The sequence below is a fragment of the Alternaria novae-zelandiae genome (genome assembly GCF_023758075.1).
Source record: "Alternaria novae-zelandiae strain BMP 2774 chromosome Unknown scaffold_8, whole genome shotgun sequence".
In the NCBI taxonomy this organism is placed as follows: domain Eukaryota; kingdom Fungi; phylum Ascomycota; class Dothideomycetes; order Pleosporales; family Pleosporaceae; genus Alternaria; species Alternaria novae-zelandiae.
In genome coordinates, this window is record NW_026056968.1 from 734,203 (window position 1) to 754,902 (window position 20,700).

At 54.0% G+C, this 20,700-nt stretch overlaps 5 protein-coding genes across 5 annotated transcripts; 2 read left to right on the forward strand and 3 right to left on the reverse strand.

The window, feature by feature from the left end:
* Positions 1-275: 275 nt before the first annotated feature.
* J4E88_004728 (uncharacterized protein) lies at positions 276-1,916 on the reverse strand (the record flags this gene model as incomplete). The annotated part of the gene is made up of 4 exons (XM_049398372.1): positions 276-359; positions 413-1,002; positions 1,048-1,537; positions 1,602-1,916. The coding sequence occupies 4 exons, from the start codon at positions 1,914-1,916 to the stop codon at positions 276-278; spliced, it is 1,479 nt and encodes a 492-aa protein (XP_049255933.1).
* A 2,095-nt stretch (positions 1,917-4,011) lies between these two features.
* On the forward strand, positions 4,012-6,945 carry J4E88_004729 (uncharacterized protein; the record flags this gene model as incomplete). Its single annotated transcript, XM_049398373.1, has 2 exons — positions 4,012-6,780; positions 6,844-6,945. 2 exons carry the CDS (start codon positions 4,012-4,014, stop codon positions 6,943-6,945), a joined length of 2,871 nt encoding a protein of 956 aa, XP_049255934.1.
* Positions 6,946-9,563: 2,618 nt separating this feature from the next.
* On the reverse strand, positions 9,564-11,838 carry J4E88_004730 (uncharacterized protein; the record flags this gene model as incomplete). The annotated part of the gene is made up of 2 exons (XM_049398374.1): positions 9,564-11,409; positions 11,552-11,838. The coding sequence occupies 2 exons, from the start codon at positions 11,836-11,838 to the stop codon at positions 9,564-9,566; spliced, it is 2,133 nt and encodes a 710-aa protein (XP_049255935.1).
* Positions 11,839-14,575: 2,737 nt separating this feature from the next.
* J4E88_004731 (uncharacterized protein) lies at positions 14,576-15,462 on the forward strand (the record flags this gene model as incomplete). Its single annotated transcript, XM_049398375.1, has 2 exons — positions 14,576-14,916; positions 14,976-15,462. 2 exons carry the CDS (start codon positions 14,576-14,578, stop codon positions 15,460-15,462), a joined length of 828 nt encoding a protein of 275 aa, XP_049255936.1.
* Positions 15,463-16,069: 607 nt separating this feature from the next.
* J4E88_004732 (uncharacterized protein) lies at positions 16,070-16,765 on the reverse strand (the record flags this gene model as incomplete). Its single annotated transcript, XM_049398376.1, has 1 exon — positions 16,070-16,765. The coding sequence occupies one exon, from the start codon at positions 16,763-16,765 to the stop codon at positions 16,070-16,072; it is 696 nt and encodes a 231-aa protein (XP_049255937.1).
* Between the last annotated feature and the right edge of the window lie 3,935 nt (positions 16,766-20,700).

The window sequence follows — 20,700 nt, forward strand, 5'->3', positions numbered from 1 at the left end:
CATGAAATGAATCTTAAGCCGCCAGCGCTTCCAAAGTAGAATGAAACGTAAACGTGGCTGGTGTGACAAAGCAGAACGTATAAACAAGAAGCTGTCCACCAAATGCGACCGTCAAGATCGTGTATCATAAATCCCATCCACTTGGCCATAATTAGAAGGTACTGCGGCGGCTGGGGCAAGGGTCCCTCGTGGGTATCGGATACGTGCTTCCGCTGCACGATGTCTGTATGTGAAGGAAGCGAAGGAAGGGCGGAACAAACGAAGAAAGGGGTATCTTAGAAAACAGTGCCGTCCGACAGGATCATGATTGGCGGTTCTTTAGTGTTGGGCCGCGACACTTCAGCAATCTCTCGACCTCCCTAGTGGTGTGGGTCAGTTACATCCCAGAACATGGGAATCATGTCAAACTTACCTTCCAACTACCAGCTTCCAGCATTTGGGCCAGATTAAGCTTGTCAGAGCCGCTCAAGCCCAACAGCTGATTTACGTCGACTAGGAGATCGTCGAGTAACCCGACAGTGACTGCGCGCCATTCCACGATCACGTCATCGTCGGCGGTAAACATCGGCACAACCTCCATGCTCGGTTGCCCTGTCACCTGTGCGTTGCGTTGGTATTGTGCGAGGCCGCGCTTCTGGTCATCGGGCTTGAGTGTTAGGAGGCCGACGTCAATGAAAAGTCCGCCGTTTCGGTATTCTGGCAACCCGGTCAGAAGCTCAGCGCCGGGGAAATGAACGTGGAGTAGCCTCGTCATTGGCACCATTAGCGAGTAGGTCATCCATTGTGTCAGCTTGTGGAAAGGGACAATGTTCTCCCACGGGTGGGTAGGATGCGATGGCATGACGGAGCACGGCCAGGCGTCGCCCATGGGTACACCGTCGATTTGGGTCCTCGTTGCCGGCCAGATGGGGGTCAAACTGTCCATGAGAGTGTTCCAGAGTGTGGGGAGGGGTATAATGGGGACTGAGGATGCTTGTGTGGTGGGGTGTGAGAGGAGGTAGTCTGAGAGTGTTAGCCAACATCATGAATTGTGGAAGGTGTGCGTACCGAGCATATTTCCTGGCCGTGCTTCGAGACCAAAGACTTCTTGATTTTGCAGGGCTTCTGCCAGGCGGAGCAGCAGGCTGGTGCGACCCTCGAGACCGTCTATTGGGTTTGTGGCGTTGACTTGCAAGCCACGCGCCACTGTTGCAACGTCGAGCTTCTTCAGCCCCGCACTGTCGACTTGGAAGGGCTCTCTGGGATCGCTGCTGAATGCGCCGGACTTGAACATCTCCAGACTGGCGACGGCAAGACCCTCGCTGCGGCGGTAAATCCTGCCCGACTCCTTGCTCTTGTACTGCCATTTGGTGCCTGCACCTGCATCGAGGAGGACGGAGACGAGGAAGAGATCAATCAGGCGGCGGGTGCGCTCTTGGTTGTCGACGGTTGACGGCCATGACGCCATGAGCTGGTCAATTCGCGGGCGGCCACCCACATCGAAGTGCTGCCAGCGGCCGTGGGGTGGGATGGAGGCGTAGTCGGGCGCATAGTCGCGCTGCAGGCACGGTTAGAGGGAGGCGGCCCAGCATGGCATCCTTGCGCAGCAAAATGAGGCTTACCTTGATTATCGATACAACAAAGCGGGCGACATCGCCAAACTTGCTCATGTCGACGGTGAAGTGCTTGAGCTGGTTCTTTTTGGCCTTTTCGAGCACCAGCTTGGAGCGCTCGCGGACGGCGTAGATGCTGCGCAGATAGCCGGCCGGGTCGAGGGTTGGATCCGGGGCCTTTGGCAGAGGGACGTCTGGGAAGCTTGTAGGCCGAGAGCCGTTTGGGGTGGGTCCAGGAGAGCGCAGGGAGCCATTGGAGCTGTTCGGCTGGCTGCCGTTGGGAGAAACCTGGGGCTTGGAGCCCTTGCGGTTGAAGAGACGCATCGAGGGCAGCGGCGACGGAGGGCGCGAGGAGCTGGCGGAAGGAGCGTTTCTGGCGAGGTTTGCTGGGGAGTAGGAAGGCACGTCGAAAGCTGGGCGAGGATGCTCGAGAGCGATGGTTCTGTGCCAGGCCCGCGCTTACTGGCAGTGCGGAACCGTTGCCGGGAGATCCCTGGACAAACAATCCGGAAGCGACTGCGCTGGTGGAGCTTAGTATGCAAGGGAGTCGACACGTGCGCTGGTAGCAAAACCTTGTGTAGAGACTACTACCCGGGCAGTCATGAATTGCAAATCAGGCGGGTCCCAGTCCAGGCAGAGTTGAGTTGAGAAATGGGGGAGTAGAGCCAGACAGACGCGTCGCTTGCAGATGTATAGTACCTGTCCACCCTGGCCAGCATAGTCGCGCCGACCGACTGCCCCTGGCTCTTCCGCGTCAGTGGACGGCACGATAGACGACGCTAGCAATAATCATCCCTCCCTCGAGCGTCCTGTTCCTGAGTCTCTCGTGTAGACTCGCCCGGCCGCCCGCTTCTCCATGCGTATCGGAGTCCGCTCCACACCGCAGGGTCCCGACTGTTTGTTCTCGTCGCGTCTATACGGAGTAGCTGCGACCGCGACCTCGCTCTCTGTTCCGCTCCAGGCATAGTTGGTGCCTTGTACCTGAGCCGTTCGCTCCAACCGCGAGCCTGGCGGCACGCACCACATCCCCTTTGCGGCTAGCCACCAGATACCTCTACCTGGTACCGGTCTTGACCCCGTTCAGGCTAGCCAGCGAACCGCTTGCATATATCAAATGCAACCTCTCATTACCACTTGTGCTGTCACCCATCGGCCAACTGCTGCATTTCTGCACCGTCAGCATCACCATGGATACGCATCCAAACCTAGATTCGCGCAGATTCTCCTGGCATAAGATTCTTTGCGAGTAGTGTGCGCACGTGAGTCATCTGGCCCTCGCTTCCTTCGGGGATGGGCGGGTGGTCAAGTCTGATACCGTGGGCGCGGGTTCGCGGCTCGGCAAATCCGCCATGCTGCCTGTGCCTGAGCGCCGAGGGTCGACTGTCTCCCGTCCAGGTACGAGCTGGCTGTTATGATCAGCCTAATAAGACGCCTGCGTGCACAGTCCGACCGAACCTTCTCGAGACCATATCATTCTTCTGCACAACTGCCGAAAGCAACTGGTATCCTTTGGAGCCAACACCACTAAGGCCTCGCGGCTTCGGTTACCGTGCCGTCTACGAGTAATGAATGACTAGATTCCTTCGGCCCGAGTCAATGTGAGACCACGGAGCCAAATCGTCCTGATGTGAGGCCATTGGGGAGAAAGCCTTGCAAAGCTTTGCTCAGGGGTCGCACAGTCGGGACAGTCCGCTCGCGCCAGGACGTGCTACTGCCACCATCTCCGCGGTCGCGGTTCGACAGTGCCCACTGACCGCATCACAACTTGCCAACTGTGGACCCGCATACGCCCACTCCATTTGTGCCTGTTGCCCGACTCCGCAGTAAGAATCCTTTCCGGTTGTTTACTTGTTGTTTACCCAGCAATCGATACTGAGCCGGTCGGCTCGGAGGAACTGCTCGCACCAATGCATTGGCAGGGTACCCGGTATCGTTACAGGCATGCGGTCCAAGAAGGCAGGGAGGTCCGCATCCGAGCCATAGGAGTCCGTGCCCACGCGGGAGCTGCGAAGATGGGGCTCCATAGCACTCTATCTGCGACATCTGTGTCGGCTCTTCCTGCCTTTGCAACATTGAAGATCTTTCTTGCTTCTGTGGCGGAGACGAGGCCCTTCATAGTTGCACTACCCTAACAAATTGTGTTCGCAAATGTTGACACTTTGATTTCACCAGGGAGCTGCCTGCGAACACCATGCAGACATGCTCAGGTAGTCGAAACTGCCCAAAAAGCATCGCGGCTACTTAGACCCTGCATATATCACGTGACGTGGCTGTGCTCTGTGGCGCGTAACGAGCAAGCGCGACCGACCATCGTGAAGCGGTCAATACACCTAATACCGATGCCAACACCCAACCCGCCATTATGATACCATTTCCTTTACACACTCATTGAAACCTTTCACACACAAGAACAGACATCATGGACGACCTAGCCGGCCTCGACTGGTCGCAGCCCGCCAAAAAGCCCGCCAACACCCCCGCGGCCTTCCCACCCTTCCGCCAGAGCCCCACGCCTCAGCTCTCTGGTCGATCCACACCCCTCTCTACGCTCTCCGCGCAACAATCTGGCTTAGGAGCTGGCTCCAGCGGTGCGCAGCAGTTCAAAGTGCCCTCGAAACCAGCGACCCCCGCAAACGATAGCTTCGCTGGTCTCGTGTCCTCCAACAAGTCCAAAGCACCGGCCAACAATTTGTCGCTACAAGAACGACAGAAGCAGATACAAGAGGAGAAGGCAAGACAAGAGGCGGAGAAGAGGAAGCAATGGGATACAACCTTCGGAGCTGCCGAGTCGACGCATTGGGACACGTTGGGCAGTGGGAAGAGCACGCCAGAACCTGCGGCATTTGGCGCCCCGCGTCCTTCGAACAACCCGTTCACCAATCACGGCCTATCCAAGACTATCAACAAGCCCTTCGCAGGCTTGGACACCTCTTCGAGACGACCTGAGGTGTCTTCACCCAGCGAGGCTGATCTTTTAGCAGCATTCAACTCAGCAGCTCCCGTAGACCGCTCAAGCCACTTCCCCGTCCCCACCCACAGCAGTGGCAGGAGCACACCTGCCTACAGCGCCAATGTCTCCCGAGGCAACACGCCACTACCACAGCCCTCCTCCGGCAGCAATGAGCTCCTCGACGACGATGACGATATGTTTGGTCTCAAGCAGATGGCACAAAAGTCCACGTCGCCTGCTCCACCGCCAACGACCAACGCTGCCGACGACGATATACTAGGCTTGTTAGGAAAGCCAGTTTCCGAATTCCAGCATAAGGAAGAGCCTCAGACAGCACCCGTGGAGGACCATCGACAACAAACTTCTCCAGGCCCTCAGAACGCGCATGACAAAGCTGTTGCTGAACTTGTGGACATGGGCTTTCCAGCTGAGAGGTCGGCAATTGCTCTTGCGACCACAGATTCTGGGCTCGATGTGCAGGCTGCTGTGGGATGGCTGTTAAACCAGGCGCATGCCGAGGCGAAACAGAAAACGCATTCGCAGAGCCAAGACAGATCACGTCGAGAGCCTGATGATTCAGACGAGCGCCCGAGGCGTGGGAACAGCAGATCCAATGGTCGGGAGTCGTCAAGAGAACCACGGGCAAGCGGCTCTAGGCCCGCGTGGATGCAAGAAGATGAAGCGCGAAGCCGTTCAGGACAACGTAGGCAAGAAGGTCAAGAAAAAGACGTCACCCAAATGGCTTCAGAGATTGGCAACAATTTATTCAAATCGGCAAACTCTCTCTGGAAGACGGGCCGCAAACAAGTACAAAAGGCTATGGCCGATTTCCAACAGGAGGGTGATCCAAACATGCCAAAGTGGATGAGAGACGCTCAGGCTGCGGAAGCTGCTCCTCGTTCAAGTCGACAGCAAAAGGCCGAGGCGTCGGCTACAGACGAAGCCATGATGCTGGAAGCTGGTGGGCGTCCCACGAAGCCATCCCGGACGAGCGACATGCGCCACCAAGCCGAACCGCTACCTGTACGACAAAGAAGAGAGCAAGAAACCGGGCGAAACGGTTACCCAGACCGCATGTCATCGCAATCGCCGTCACAGCGGCAGCAACCATCAAGTCTGGATAAACGACCAGCAACACGATTGACCCGGCAAGAGGTAGAGGAACAAAGCTCTCAAGCATATATCAGCCCTGCTCGCCGGAAGAAGACTACACCGCAGCCGCAGCCGCAGCCTGAAGTGGATCTATTCTCTCCAGATCCCACGCCGCCGTCGAAGCAGTCTTCGCGCCAACCAACGCCTGCTCAATCTAACAATCCATTCCTCCAAGCAACATCATCCCAGAAAGCTCGAAGTCCGGCTCCTACGCCAACGCCACCCAGGCCAAAAGCACCGCCCAGGCAAATACCTCCAGTCTCATCCTCCGCGCTCAGCTCATCTTCAGCCGACCGGCAAAGAGGTTCCGAAGCATTCAAGCGTGGGGATTACCCTGCTGCACACGCTGCCTATTCTTCTGCACTGAGTCCTCTCCCAAGCAATCATCCCGTCACGATCATCGTACTCTGTAATCGCGCCGTTACGAACATCAAAGTTGGCGACCCGAAGGCGGCAATTGCTGATGCCGACTCAGCTTTAGCGATAATCGGCGTGTCAAGAGGAGAAGGCGAGAAGATTGCTACGGGAGGAATGGAAGGCGAAAAAGACATGAAGGAATTCTATGGCAAAGCTCTCATGCGAAAAGCCGAAGCATTGGAGAACATGGAGAAGTGGGCAGATGCACACGGCGTATGGAAAGAAGCCGTTCAAAATGGTGTAGGCGGCGCCATTGCCATTTCCGGTCGCAACCGCTGTGAGAAAGCCGCAAATGGGAATAACAACGCCCCGACAGCTACTAAACGCCCGCCTCCAGCCCGCAAGCCTGCTGCTCCTAGACCCTCTGCCATGTCAGATCTTGGTGGTGGTCCCGCCAATGACTCCGAAGCCGTCAAACGCATGAAAGCCGCCAACGCCGCCGCTGAACGTGCAGACGATGAAAAATTTGCCCTTACCGACCAAGTCGATGCTAAACTCGTTGCTTGGAAGGGTACCAAGTCAGATAACCTGCGTGCGTTACTGGGTAGTTTAGATAAAGTGCTCTGGGAGGATGCAGGGTGGAAGAAGGTCAACATGGGTGATCTGGTCATGCCGAACAAGGTCAAGATTATCTACATGAAGGCTATTGCCAAGGTGCATCCTGATAAGGTATGTTCTCTCCTCTCCCATGTCCAAAACAACATGACTGTTTGCTAACCTTATTCGTTACAGATATCTCAATCGGCCACCACAGAGCAGAAGATGATTAGTGCGGCTGTGTTTGCCACATTGAACGAGGCGTGGGATAAGTTCAAGACGGATAACAATTTATGATCTATCTAGCTATGTCGACATGATGAATTCAAGAGCATTTCAACTTCAATCATTGTTTGAGTCGTCATATTGATTCGTCGAGAAGAGGCACGTTTGCTGTAGTAATCATGTCGTCCCGATGTCGTATTTCTTTGATCTATTCCGTCTAATGTAGGGATACAGGGGCGGCAAGATCACCATCACTGCACTACTCATTTCTAATCCCTCCATCTCCAAGATAAAGTTTAGGTACGTTGCTGCATCTCGGCCGCTACTTTGGGTACAAGAGCGGAAAGACCTGCCACTGCGTTCTCACCCAATCGTTCTTACCTCCTCGAGAGCGCTTTGTATCCGCTCTATCCACACGCAAAAGCCGTAGTGGTGGTACCTTGTCACGGCCTCGGCCTCGGCCACCAGCAGCCAGCTAGACAGGTATCTTGCGTCATGCCGAGTTTCCGTCGAACGTTTGAGTATCCACCTCATGTCTATTCTGCGGAGCAAAGCGCAGTAAGAAAACTTAGTTCCATGCCAGCTTTCCAATGAACTGAAGCTGACAGACACATGATGGTGAAACTTTGAAAGACTTGGCAAAATCGTGAAACTCTTCTTTGCCTTCTCCTGCAAACGTTCTTACCCTTTACGCTTGCGCTGGGTTTTGCATCCTGAAGTGGAAGGTGCGCACGTGCATGAACGGCCAGCCCTGGAACACCTGGGCACTGAAGCTTGTACTCGTGTGACGTGTCGTGTTGAAAAGCTAGATTTGTGGAATCTGGTCCACTAATGCTGTCTCTTCGGTTATGCGGCCGAAGGAACATGTTCTTGGTATGACACAACGACGACGATGCAAGTGATGCTGCTGGAAAAACAAGGACACATCTGGAACGCATTTTACGAGATACGCTTTCGAAATCGGACCGGGCAATGTAAATTCGCCGGTTTCCGCTTGCTGAATTGCTTTTGGTTTCCGCTAAATTACGTTTCGGGTAGTTAGTTGGTCGGTTCTTGTCCCGCCCGGTAGTCATGGAGGAGAAAAAGGGAGCGGTACTAGTATCAGAGTTTGGCACGTTCAATTAGGGCATTTGGTCGAGCTTGTGGTGGCTGCCCAGGGAGACATTGTCATTTCGTATTTACTCTGGGACCGCTCGAAACAGACTTTGGCTAGATCTCAGCTCCGATAGCTTGCTTCTGCTGCTCGAACAATGAGCAGACGATGATCTTGTTTGCTTGTTCGCTCAAGTGCGCTGGCAAGTGCCGACCTCGGGACAGTCTAGAGCGGGAGTTGGTACGCCAAAATCTTAGTTGCGGGCTATGAGGCCGTGTGTCACGTTTCCGCCTCTGAAGACGCGCGTGGTCGGTAGTTTCCCGTACTACCGGTAGTCGTGGACATTTTGCTAGTTACCCTTAGCGGGGAGGCGCTACTGCCTCCTTGCGCTTTGGCATCTAGATCACCGCTGCCGTAACATACATACCGTGTGGGTGATGCTGTGATCAGCTGGCACGTATTCGGACTTTCAGTGCCACAGGCCTGGGCGATACATCTTGGTACCAATGGTGATCGGTCGTAAAGTGCATATGATGTCGTCATGATTATCTCCTTGCTGTACATCACTTAGCCGACCACTCTCGAGCTTCGATCCGCGGGCCTCCTCCTTCGTATACCTCATCTGTCTGTTTTTGGATTGTTGGTGTGGACCGAAGGCGTCCCGGTAGTGGTGTGGAGCGTTTAATTGACCAGGGAAGAGTGCGATAATCGTCGACGTGCAAGTCACACATAGGGTCCCTTGGCTTCATCTTAGACATTGTGGCTTAGAAAGTCCCGCGTCCCCGCATGAGTCAACCTTGTTGCTTGCTTATTGCGGTCACGGCGCAAGTGTAGCACCCGAGGTGCAAGGTACGGGTACTCTATTTCCGCGAAGTGGATTTCGGGCAAAGCAAACGCGTTGTGTGAGGGAGTACTGCAGCAAAGCTCGATCATGCTTTGATGATACCGCTTCACCATGAGCAGGATTTACTGCCTAGGTCTCACGAAGTGAGATATCTGCTATCTCGTAACACTACGACAGATGATTTAGAGTCCTTGAGTAGTTAAAGATTCTGTTTATAATATCGTTTGATGGTACAAGGTGCCAATCATTATGCGCGCATGATCTTGGTAAGTGATAATTGTACAAAGCCGCTCCATGACACATGGCCGAGAATGAGAATGAGACTTGAAAGACAAGAAAAATAATACCGCATGAACCTTTGCGAAAGCATCCTCCGTCCATTCACGGCTTTTGAGAGTAGTACGAATACAAATTTCTCGTGAGTTCACAACTTGGAGAGGGCAGCGTCGTGGGGATAACATGCGATCATCGTCCATATACGAACGCACTCCTAATAGGCCATAGGAGGCTGAATCGCTTTTCAGCCCTTGCAGATGCATGCTCTCTGTCAGAGCGGATTCTGCTGATGCTGGGCGCGTTGGCCAGACGAACGCGATTTGGAGATCGGGCCGAGGTTTATGCAGCGTGCGACACCATTGCATAACCACAGATCCGAGACAATTACAAGAAGCGCATACAAAACCGATGTGGTCCAAGGAAAAGACGTAAGCCGGCATTGGTTCGTGGAGTAGCAAGTATTGATGGACAGGCATTTTACTGACTCGTAAGCTGACCCACAACGCCGAAAAGCAACTGGTCTTCGGTCTTATACAACGCATCATCGTTTCCGAAAGCCGTCTCAAGACTGTTGCCGATCCTCCAGAAATTTCCGTAACTTCCGTTGCTTATGCCTTGGCCCTGTTGTGCGGCAATATCCATGAGCTGCTTGATCCGATTCGATACTGTCTTCTGCTGCGCTTTTGCAGAAGCCCAAACGCCTGCTAGTTCGTCGATACAGGTCAGTGTAGTGTTGAGTGTCTCGATCAAAGTCGGCAATGATGATAACAGCCCGGCAGAGGTCAATACATCGACCGAAAGCATGAGCGCGTAACCAGGGAAAGGCGTCGAGAACGAGAGGTCCGAGGCAACGGTGGGCGAAAGACGTTGGCGGCTAGCTGGAGCTAGGGAAAGCATCATCGACAGAAAGTTGGACGCCATGCGTAGGGCTCGTTCCAGATTTCGGCGTTGTTTTTCCATTGGTAATATGCTGACTCTGATATGGCGATTGAGCCGGATGATTGTAGCGTAATACAAAGCGTGTATAGACACGAATGTACCTGCGTATCCTGCAACCATGCTGTTGTCGAGATTTCGTGGGCTGTAACGAAGTTCCTCCGGCAACATCGCATGCCATGCTTCCAGCTTCTCATTGATTCGCGTGTAGAACGTGTCGTAATGTCGTTCATAGGTACTGTCGGGCCGACGCGCAGCTCGGCTAGTGAAGGTAAGGACCTCGCCCCATAGCGTCGATATCAGGCATAGATACGCCATGTGGCCAAGAACGGGGCCAGAAGTGGCATTTCCACTCAGGAGATCTTCGTCTAGGATCGGCGCGTTACACGGTGTTGATGCATCGTACATGCTGTCCAGACATGGGAGCTGAACGAAGGCATCCTCCAAGTTGAGGACGAAAAGGGTCCCTCCGAAGAAGCCATTGTATCGCTGTTGTTGCATCAAGTCAACGGATGCTGGGACCTTGATGACGTCGTGACTTACATCCATCAGTAGTCCGGACCAAAAAGTGCGACGACAGCACTCCGCGAACATTTGACGATCAAGTCCATAGTCCCAATCGGCACTGCTATCAACCAGCTCTTTAACGCCTTCTTCAGAATTCAGCTTCAGGGCGCTGAGAGCTCGCAGACCAGCACCACAATAGTCCCAGGCCTCCTGTGACTTGCCGCGAGCAAAATAGTAGAGCGCGAGCATCAGCCGAGTCTGGCATAACTGCAGGCTGAATTTCCCGAACCGCTTTTCTGCTGCATATGACGCAACCGAAGCGAACTTCTTTCCCAGGGCTTTCTTATCTCCATCAACCGAAAACAGTGAGCCTATAGCCAGGACTGAGTATAAAAGCATCAAGTGGTCGTGGTTCTTGTCGCGGTTACCCTCTACCCATGCGAGGAAGGGTCTACGAGGAAACATGCCATAGGTCGCGCGACCCGCGTGATTGAAATAAAGATCCAGTAGGTGCATCGTCAGTCCAGGGTCAGTTTCGAAAGGATCCTGTTCCCATTGGAGGGCAAGTTGATCGGAGTAAGAGCCACGTCCGGGATCGTCAAGGCTCTGGTCATTTGCCGAACCACTCCAATCCGAATCGTACGACTGTACCGACATGTCTCTCGGGTCCGTGCTAGTATGATGGCGGTACTTTCGAGGTCTGAACGGGGTTCCGGAGTTCCAAGTGTCAACCTTTCTTGATGAGTCTCGCAGCTCTCCGGGAGCTTTGTTTCTATCTGAGTTGGCTGCGGGACTCAAGACTTCGGACGAATGGTTCTTAAATAGCGGAGCGGAGTTTGACGGTGATGTCTCGCCGGATGCATTGCTTTGATTGAGTCCTCTACCATTGGTTAGTATTTGTCATTCTATAATAGAACTATAGTCCTGTCTGGTCCGAAGTGTATAACAAGTCAATTAAGTCAATGCGTTCCACGTTCTCGAATGAGAAAAGAAGGGAACTGCAAACAGGGAGATCCACTTACCCTCTGCATACTCTTTGCGACTTGGCGCATTGCTGGCATTTTGGATACCCGGGCTCGCACTTGATCTTCTTCTCTCGACAGGTAAGGCAAGCCTGCGCGAGTCGTTTTCGAGGCTTCCCCGCCTTCGTAATGCCCCAGGAAGGGTTCACGGCCTCGCCGTCTATTATAGCCCGACAGTAGGTGCCGTCCTCGTAGACGTAGCATGGGCCTTCGCCAGGTATATCGCGCTGGCCCACACAACGCGACGATCGTACCGGAGCTCTTGAGGAACCCTCCAGTCGTCTCATCCTGACAGGCCTACTTGGGTCAAACCCTAGTTCTTGCTGAACGGAGTGAGTCGTCATCGTTCCCGTCGCATCAGACATGAGCGAAGCTTGCCGATGCCCATTTACCGCCAGCTCATGCTGTGAAGGATGTGCAAAACTTTCGCGCCGTTGGAGATCTACTCGGCCGACACCAAACCCAGAGCCGGGTGGTAAGGATGTGGTGGATGTGGTGGCGTTTGTGGTCGAAAGAGGTTGACGGTGGTGGTAGGGTGTTTGAGAAGCGATAGCATTATGCTCTGGGTAGCCATGGAAGTAACCATCATATTCATGCCGTCTCTTCAGTGTCGGACTTGACGACCCGTAACGACCGCCATGGCTGTAAGGTACCGGAGCGCCGCCCGCTCTCAGCGATGGATCAGACGACTTCTTGTCCAGTAGTTCTGGTTCCAGAAGCGTGCGAAGACTTGGTAATTGCTGCGCATTGTTATGACTTCCACTGGAATCTCTGGGGCGAACGTGCTGACTGGGGGCAATGATTTCTGGTCGAGACGATGAAGCATGATGTGCTGGGTAAGGGCTGTAGGATGGCGGAGGACCTGAATGTGAGGGTATGCTGGGTGGACGACTCATGTTGAGAAGCATAGCAGGTAAGATGGGTTTTGATGTTCGGCGCTTGAGGTGGGATGATTTCCACGGTACACCCCGTTGACCGGCCACATGAGGGAATATGGAACAGTAGGAGCTATGGACTGCCTAGGATGCTCAAGGGATCCAGGCACTGCTCAACGCTTGACACTGATGCAGCCACGGCATCAGCTAGTAGACAACCTAACGGGTACATAAAGGTACGTGAAGAAGTCAGGAAGGTGGCCAACGAACAGAAGCGTCTGGCCTTGACTAGGATGTCCGTTGCAGTCTAGAAAATAGACCAAAGAATCAACAGTCCGTGCAGGGCTGACGTCTGACGACTGAGCACCGCTGTTCCGGCTCCGTATGAACCGCAACCGAAGCACAAAGCAACAGTGCATGTAAGAGCGTATGTAGGGGCGACGCGGGAAGAACTTACAGATGCAGGGATTAAGATATGCGGCGCGGGCGCTCCTTCTGGGCGCAATTGACACTGAGCACGCAGCGAGCACGGCTTCGGTTGCTTGAACGCAAGGCAAAGGATAATAGTAATAAGTACAATAATGCCGGGTAGCAAAAGTGGAGGGTGGGCGGACGACAGCGGGACCCCGTGCTCGGCCAGTCAAGAGGTTACCAGGAGGCCCTTGCAAGAACAGGCTTCAAGGAGGAGCGACCGCGGCCTCCAAGTAGGTCAGCGATTATTCCAGTGGCGTGCAGTGACGGACCGCCAGGGACATGGTCGTGGAGCCTTTGCTGTTTGAGACCCGAAGATGCTGGAACCGACCAGGGTATGAGCAAGCCAGCCGGAATATTGGCTGCAGATATCGAGTCAACCACCCTCTGCGGGCTAGATAGCGTGCTGCGTCAGATGCAGACTGATGCACGTTACTGCAGTCGTGGATGGCGCGTGGGCAAGTGAGCCCCAGATCGTACCAACTGGCAGCTGGCCAACCGCAGCTAATCCGCTAATGACCTGTGCAGATCATGCAGCGTGGGCTCGGAATGCAGCGAACATGTCCTTGCTATTTTGCCGCGAAACTCTGGGACCTGGCGTTAGGTTCTGGAGCGGATCCGACCAATAAGCTTCACTTAGATTGAGGCCAAGGGCTGGAAGCAGCTAAAACGTGCAGCCACCATAAACGACGCCTCTCGCTGCAGGAGAAAAGAGGGCAAATAAGCCGCCGTCAACGATGCGAACAGAAAGACAGGTGTCCCGGCGGCCGGCCCTACGGTGCCCACAAACAGCCTTTTGTCCCCGCTCGACAATGGACTGGCTGGTGCCAAATGCTGACACGAGCGATGCCGTTGTCGTCAGCTAAAAAGGCGCCGACAAATCCTAGCTAAAGCGGCACCAGAATCCGATCGGAACGAGCTCACAGCAGCCGTTGAGCGGGCGATTGAGACCATCTCGATCCTCTTACGTCCCGGATCCCCTAACGCCTCTGGCCTTGCTTGCATGAAGCCAACTTGGCCCGCTCCGAACGGCTCTAAGCTTAGCGGTCGGTTTCTTGACTGCAAGCTCCCGAGTCAATGCACATCTTCGGGCGCCTTGAGACTCCATATAATAAGGGCTTTCTCCGGATGCTCTGGTGGCTTGAAGACGAGATTTGGTCTGTCACATCATCCGGCCTAGCGATGGAAGCGCGTGCGCAGCGTGCTTGTCGTGCCGTCGAGGCTTGCTGCAACGACGATGCAGGATCGGCTGTCGTTTCCCGTTCTCGGCGATGACGCCCTCAAAACTTTCGCACCACCCGTATTTATTATGAGACAAAGGACCGAGTGATCAGGCGAGCGGCCGGGAACTGGCAAGGACTAAGGCGCAGGCACAAGCGGATCGCCGTTGAGCTGGACCGAAGCGAAGCGGCTTGCGAGTCAGTGCAGATGATGGGGTATCAGTGTATCGGGAACGAAAGTGCCAAGGTCACATGCACGCTCCGTCTGCTTACGTCGCTAGCGCAGTGCCAAGCCAGCTCCGAAGTTCTTTGTGCAGGTGCGACCGGGGCGACTCGCAACAACAACACCAACGCTACTGACCGTGCCGGCAACCTCTTTGTCGACCTCGTGCATGCAACCAGCCTCTAAACCGGGCACATCCTTTCTAACATCTTCAAGTGTACAGAGACTCTGCAGCATGGCTCTCCAGTCCGGCCACCAAGATCAGGAGCGCAAGTCCTCGCCAACTGCCGCTGCGCAGCCGGGCGACGGCCGCGCAAGTACCCCGGAAGTCGCGTATGTCAAGCCCTCGGATAGGGAAACTAGCTACACGTCAAGCGCCTCTGCGCCTCTCCCGTACGATGGTGGCGCGCCTCCCCTCCCCGACGAGCCTGTCCCAGACGACGAGGACGATGGCTGGGAGCCCAGGTGGGAGCCCAACGCAGGCGCCTGGTACTTCCTAAACCGCAAGACGGGTCTTTCGCAGTGGGAAAATCCACGCGTTCCGACCGCCCCAACCCACAGCCTCGGCTACGACAGGTTTGCTAACTATCATCTTCTTTTCGTGTCTTTCCCAGCCTAATACGTGCACTCTACAGAAACCCTTACGCTGGCGCCGCTGCACTGTCATCAAGCTCTGGCGCGCCGGGTACCAGCCCACCACCAAAGCGCAAGTGGGGCGGATACAACCCCAAGATCCATGGCAGCTTCGACCCCAACGCCGACTACGCCAAGGAGGCAGAGAAGGAGGAAGAGGATGCAGCGCAGGCCTCCGCTGCTGCAGCCTCCGCAGCTCGCAACGCGCTCCTCCCTAGCAATGACTATACGACAACTGCCCAGTTCAACCGTTTCAACGGCAAACAGCAACAAGTTGGTCAAGGTCCTGAGATGCACAACGATGAAAACAAGAGTCATCGCCAGATGAATGCCTTCTTCGATGTTGATGCAGCCGCCAATAGCCACGACGGACGTAGTCTCAAGGCAGAGCGTCGCTCTCAGCACCTCAGCAAGAAGCAGCTCAAGGAGTACAACGAAAAGCGCCGAGCCGCGAAGGACGCGAAGCGCCGTGCCTGGCTTCTCGACTGAGCGTGTGGGCGGTAAGAAAGAGAGAATAGCAGTGCAGGTTCCAACGTGTACTAATGCAAGCTAGGCATGGGCAACACCCTTGGATTGATGATTACATGTCTATCTGTCAAGGTAGGGTCTCACGTCTGTTCCGGTGCTTTTGGATGCGATAGTATAGCATGATGGGACTGTGCGTCTTCGCTCAGCGTCGTGGTATGAACCACACATGTTTTACATGAGCATGATGACTGCTCATTGTGTACTCGAGCGGATGACCAATGATGAGAGCCAGTCTACTTTCTTGACTAGGTGTCTGGATACAGGTGGCATTGCCAGCAGGAGTAAGCCTCTATTGCTCGTAGTCACAACTGGAAGCTAGCAAGGTCTTATACACTTCAGTGCATGACCCATAGATACAATGGCATTTTTGTTGCCTTGTTCATCAACCAATACTGCTCTCTTATGCCCCGCGTTCATCTTTCTAGACCTTGCCCTGGAACCGTGGCTGTCTTGCACAGGCCCGCGCCACGTGGAGCTCGGCCTTGCCATGAACCCCATGCCATCATGTTCCTTGCAGGTCGCACGCCGTCAGTAATATATGTATATTGCGGCCAAGGATGCAGCTGCTTCAGCCACCCTTCGAGACGACGTCCTGGGTACTCATGTCCGCCATCTGCTTCCGAACGCCTTCCACTGTCGGTTCAGCTGCGACCCCTTGCGCCGGTGCAATGCTGTCTTGGGCGCGCTCCGCTTCTGCATCTGCATCATCCATGTTGTCCTCTGCGTCTCCGGCTTCCGGCTGGTCATTCTGTCCAATGCCATTCTCCAGCTCTTCTACGGCTCCGAGCAGCCAGTCTACCACGTCGTTCTTGTCGTTGATCTCCGCTTCGTAGACCGCATCGTGGCCCGCTCGGTTGATGATGGTGACGTCGGCGCCGGACTGTACTAGGAGTTTCACGCTTTCGAGGTGGCCGTTCAACGCAGCCCAGTGAAGGGGAGTGTTGCCTGCATCGTTGACTGCGTTTAGAAATGCCGGTTCTGGCTTCTCTGCGCTTGTCGAGAAGAGCAACTTGATAATATCTATGCTAGTGAGAATGGCTTTCGACCACGCACGACTGGAAATGTTACCGTTGTGACCATTGGCAGCAGCATAGTGCAGTGCGCTATTCTTCGAGTATGGGTCGATGGCCGCAGCGAACAGTTCCGCCTTCGGTCGCTTGGTCTGTGTGGACAGTTCGGAGACGTATGAATCAAGCTCGGAAGGTTCGTTTGCGCGCGCGAGGTACAAGACCTCGTCTATGGCATCTTCGTCTAGTCCTGCCATGTCTGCTTGTCGGCCTGCGCTTTGGGGACCTCTGTGCTTCCGAGTAAATATTTTCTGACAGGTCTGCCCAATGAGGAAAGCGGGGGCGGGGTGCAAGTAAGCCTGCTGGCGGCTAGTCCAGAACAGGCCGTAGCTTCTGGAGGACTTCTCGGGGCTGCAATCCACCGTTCGCGGCCGATGCTGCACCTGCCCACCCATCACTCTACATATGCAAGTGCGCACGCTGCCTGGCCATGCACTATACTCAAACAAGGCGTTTTACCTCCTTATCTTCCTCTCATCACCGAAATCTCAACTTGATACTGCACCCTTACTGCAGATCCTGCACTGTTAATGAGAAGGTATAGCAATCAATCTATGGAAGCGCTAGAAGGTCAATACGCATGCACCAACTATGACGTGCAGCAATATGCTCTAGCTTGTCCTTGACTGTCGGTGTCTACCGACTTACATATTCCGAGTTGCTCCTGGCTCGCTTGTGCATTTGGCAGATTCCTTCCCACACCGGCTTTGACAGACTGACACAACGACTAAGCACCAGCAGAACCGACAAGACGGTCCTCTCTAAATTTTACTCTCGAAACCTTCTTCGCGTATCTCCTCGATTAGTAGGAAAAGGTTTGCGAACAAAACAGGGAATGGCTATTGCACTCAGGTGAATGATACTACCTCAGAAGATCATTGGCTTTTTTGTTCCAACATCCAACTCACGATTCGGTACTTATTTGATACAGCTGAGCGTTCGGACGTGTGGCTGTGTCACAATGGGGACGGGAAGCTCCCACGCCACATTGAAATTACCCGGTTGCCGTCTTGTGTCGGAGCGGTAAACTGGGTTCATATGAGCCTACTTTGGTTATTCTGCTTTGTTGAGAAGCAAGACAAGCTGAAGCAGACCTAGCACGCAAACGGAGTTCCCGGCTTCGCTTCTTCCCTACATGGTCTCATTCGTCTGCGGCCTGCAGAAAGAAACGTCTATCTGTGCGGCGTACGTCATGAGAGTGTCGGCTCGCCTACACCTGCCACTTAGTACTCAGCTTCCCAAGGCAGGTCGGCTCGACTGCTTGAAGGTGTTCCCACTCAAACCTTCATCCTTCCGCTAACCCTTGCCCAAGCATAGATTGCGCAAGGTCCTTTGTGTACCCTGAACCTGGTCTTCCCGCGCAAATCCAAGATCCCAACAGGCTTGGGCAAGCAAGTTCCTCGGAGACTGCACTACGCGTCTTGCCGAGGCCGTTTCAGAGCTTCTAATCAGATTCCCACCAATCGCACTCGACAGAATCGGTCCGATAGCGAACGTCTGATCAGAAATCTCCCAATGTTCAATCTAAAGCGGAAGGATTGTACCACTGTTAGGTCGCTCCTTGGATCGAGTCCTGGACATGTGAAAGGAGAGATTGTCACTGGGATCGGCGCGGACCTTAATATCTACCTAGATGAAGCTGGAACATTGTCCGTTCGGATCAGTGCCGAACCTAGTCATGTAAGATTACAACCACTCAGGCCAAGCTGATATGAATAGGCGTTTAACTTCAGAGGCACTCCGCAATTAGTACTCCGCACCGGCTTCTTAACGCTTGCTCGTTCGCTTCAGTTGTTGAAAATAATCAGGCGTATCGCTTGCCGAAAGCAGACATCGCCCGAGAAGTCACCCTAGTGCACAGCGTAGCCGCGATCCTGGATCGGCAACGTCCACCAAGGCATACGGCGCCGTGCGATAGACATACAACAAACGGGAACAGAATAGATCTTCAGAAAGGGAGCCATATTCGCAGTCGTTGCCTGATATGGAGCCTTTTGCGTGGTCACATAACAACCCGGAATGTTCACATCGAATTACCTATTTTTCACCAAGATGACAAAAATCGAGTACATTGCAGAGAATTTGCATGCGGCAGCAGCCGATCGAGCAATCTCCAGAGCGGCACCATAGATACACCCGCACTGCTTTCCAGTTCACGCCGCTTTAAGCCACAAGTGCTATTGGTCTTTTGTGGACGTTCTCAAAAGTTACTTTACTTTTTAGCCTTCCCACGCCGCACACTAAGTTACCCCGCGGACGCGAAAGTCGTAGCGATGCCTGCGCTAAGGATTGTGCAAGGGGGAGAGGCGGCATTTGGACGCCACTACATCGATAGTAATTCCTGCATCTGGTCTGGTGCAGCCAATGTACCGATGCTCGACTAACGGAAGCCGCGTATCACCTTTCGGAGGTGTGGGTATCGCAACATTAGCTCTCGGCTCACATTACCCTGCTGCGCCGCGTGGCTGCATCAATACCAACACTTCAAGCCGTTTGTCGACAAGATTCGTGGAGCTGTAAGGATTCCTTCGACGCCTCCGGCTTCCAAATCCTTCCTGTGTGGCCAACGTGAAGGTCAGCAGCGCATTATATCTTATGCAAGACATCGTGTCATACATGGGTAAAGTATGCTACATCTCCACTGAGGCTCGGTAAGCCCATAACGTCTACGCAGATGTCGATCGGTGTGATAGGCCGGCTTCGGGTGCCGCTAGCTGCTCAAATTGTTGAGAAGGACAACGTACCATTCCAGAACATCCACTCCAGGCTTTCAGAGAATTCACTCACGGGGTCCATGTCTTCAACGCTTACCTCTGAGGGGTTTTCTTGACATAGATCCTGCAATATTTCTTCCTCGGATAGGGTCACGCTAGCTCCCTTGCCGGCTAGCCAATGAGCTAGCCACGGCATGCTATCCGAAGGCAAGACCCTTCCACTGGGGCTGTCACTACCGTCATTGCCAGCCAGACGGGAGTTACTCCTACCGCCTAACTTACCGATAAGGCCCCCTCTCTTATTCAACATGACTCGACTATCGTGGGCTCTGTTCTTCCGATCGCTTAACAAATCGCATCTTTGAAGAGGAGTCATGATAGCTCCACAACAAAGGCACTTTCATTCGGTTCAACGCTAATTCTAAACGGCGGTGCGCCCTGATGAGCGCTGATCTGGCGGGCCGGCATAGAAGCTTTCGCATCATCTCAACAGCGGGACATGGATAGACAGGGACCTCAAGCGCTCTTCGCGATCCTTCGCTTGCGGAAGAGAGCGATTGCATCCACGGGGTTTGGCTCAAACGAAGGATGGACATGCACACTGCTTGTTCTTCACATGCCAATACTGTCGTGTGTCTAGCAAGGGGGCGTCAACATGCTTTAGCAGGACAACTACACTTGTCTTAGACGTGATTGCAGTGCCTTAGCGGACGGAACGGGTGACATCCATCAACGGGGCATCCTATTCAGGTTTGTTGCTCCTTCTCACCATGCCTGTCTCCCTGCCTTCGTCGCCATTGCGGCCCATCGCTTGCTCTGTTGCGTATTGAGTTTGATGGCAACCGTGGCCCCTTCTGACTACTGTCAAACAGAAAAGCTAGTAACAGACTTATGTGCGACATGCTCGCACTACCGCAGTCACGCCGATTGTGACGCTGGAATTGTAGATGTAGGAGGAGGAGGAACGTGTCTTCACAGTATAGTACTGTGCACAAGCTCCCGAGCTCCTGGGATCGTTGAGTGATCTTACGTACAAACAGCCGTGCTTGTGCTGCCTACTGCGTAGTATGTAAGAAGAGCTTTCGGGCCGTAAACAAATTTGCATGGCGATTATCATGACTGCAACTGCTACGCATGCCTTGCAGTCGTTCCGTTCGATAGTATGCATGAAAGTTTCTTCTTCAACACAACAGATCCTTCACTGCGCCTAACAGCGTGGCGCATGATTGTGCAGCTCACTGATGCATGCTGCTGTTACTGGCAGAGAACGATACCAGAACTGGACAGATCTTTAATAACACCCACACCTGCTCATATACTTGTCTCAATGCATGCTTTAGGTGCGCGGAAGTATGATGCCAAAAGGTCCTCAAAGGACGCACCCAGATATGCACAGGAATTAAGATGGGATATGCCAA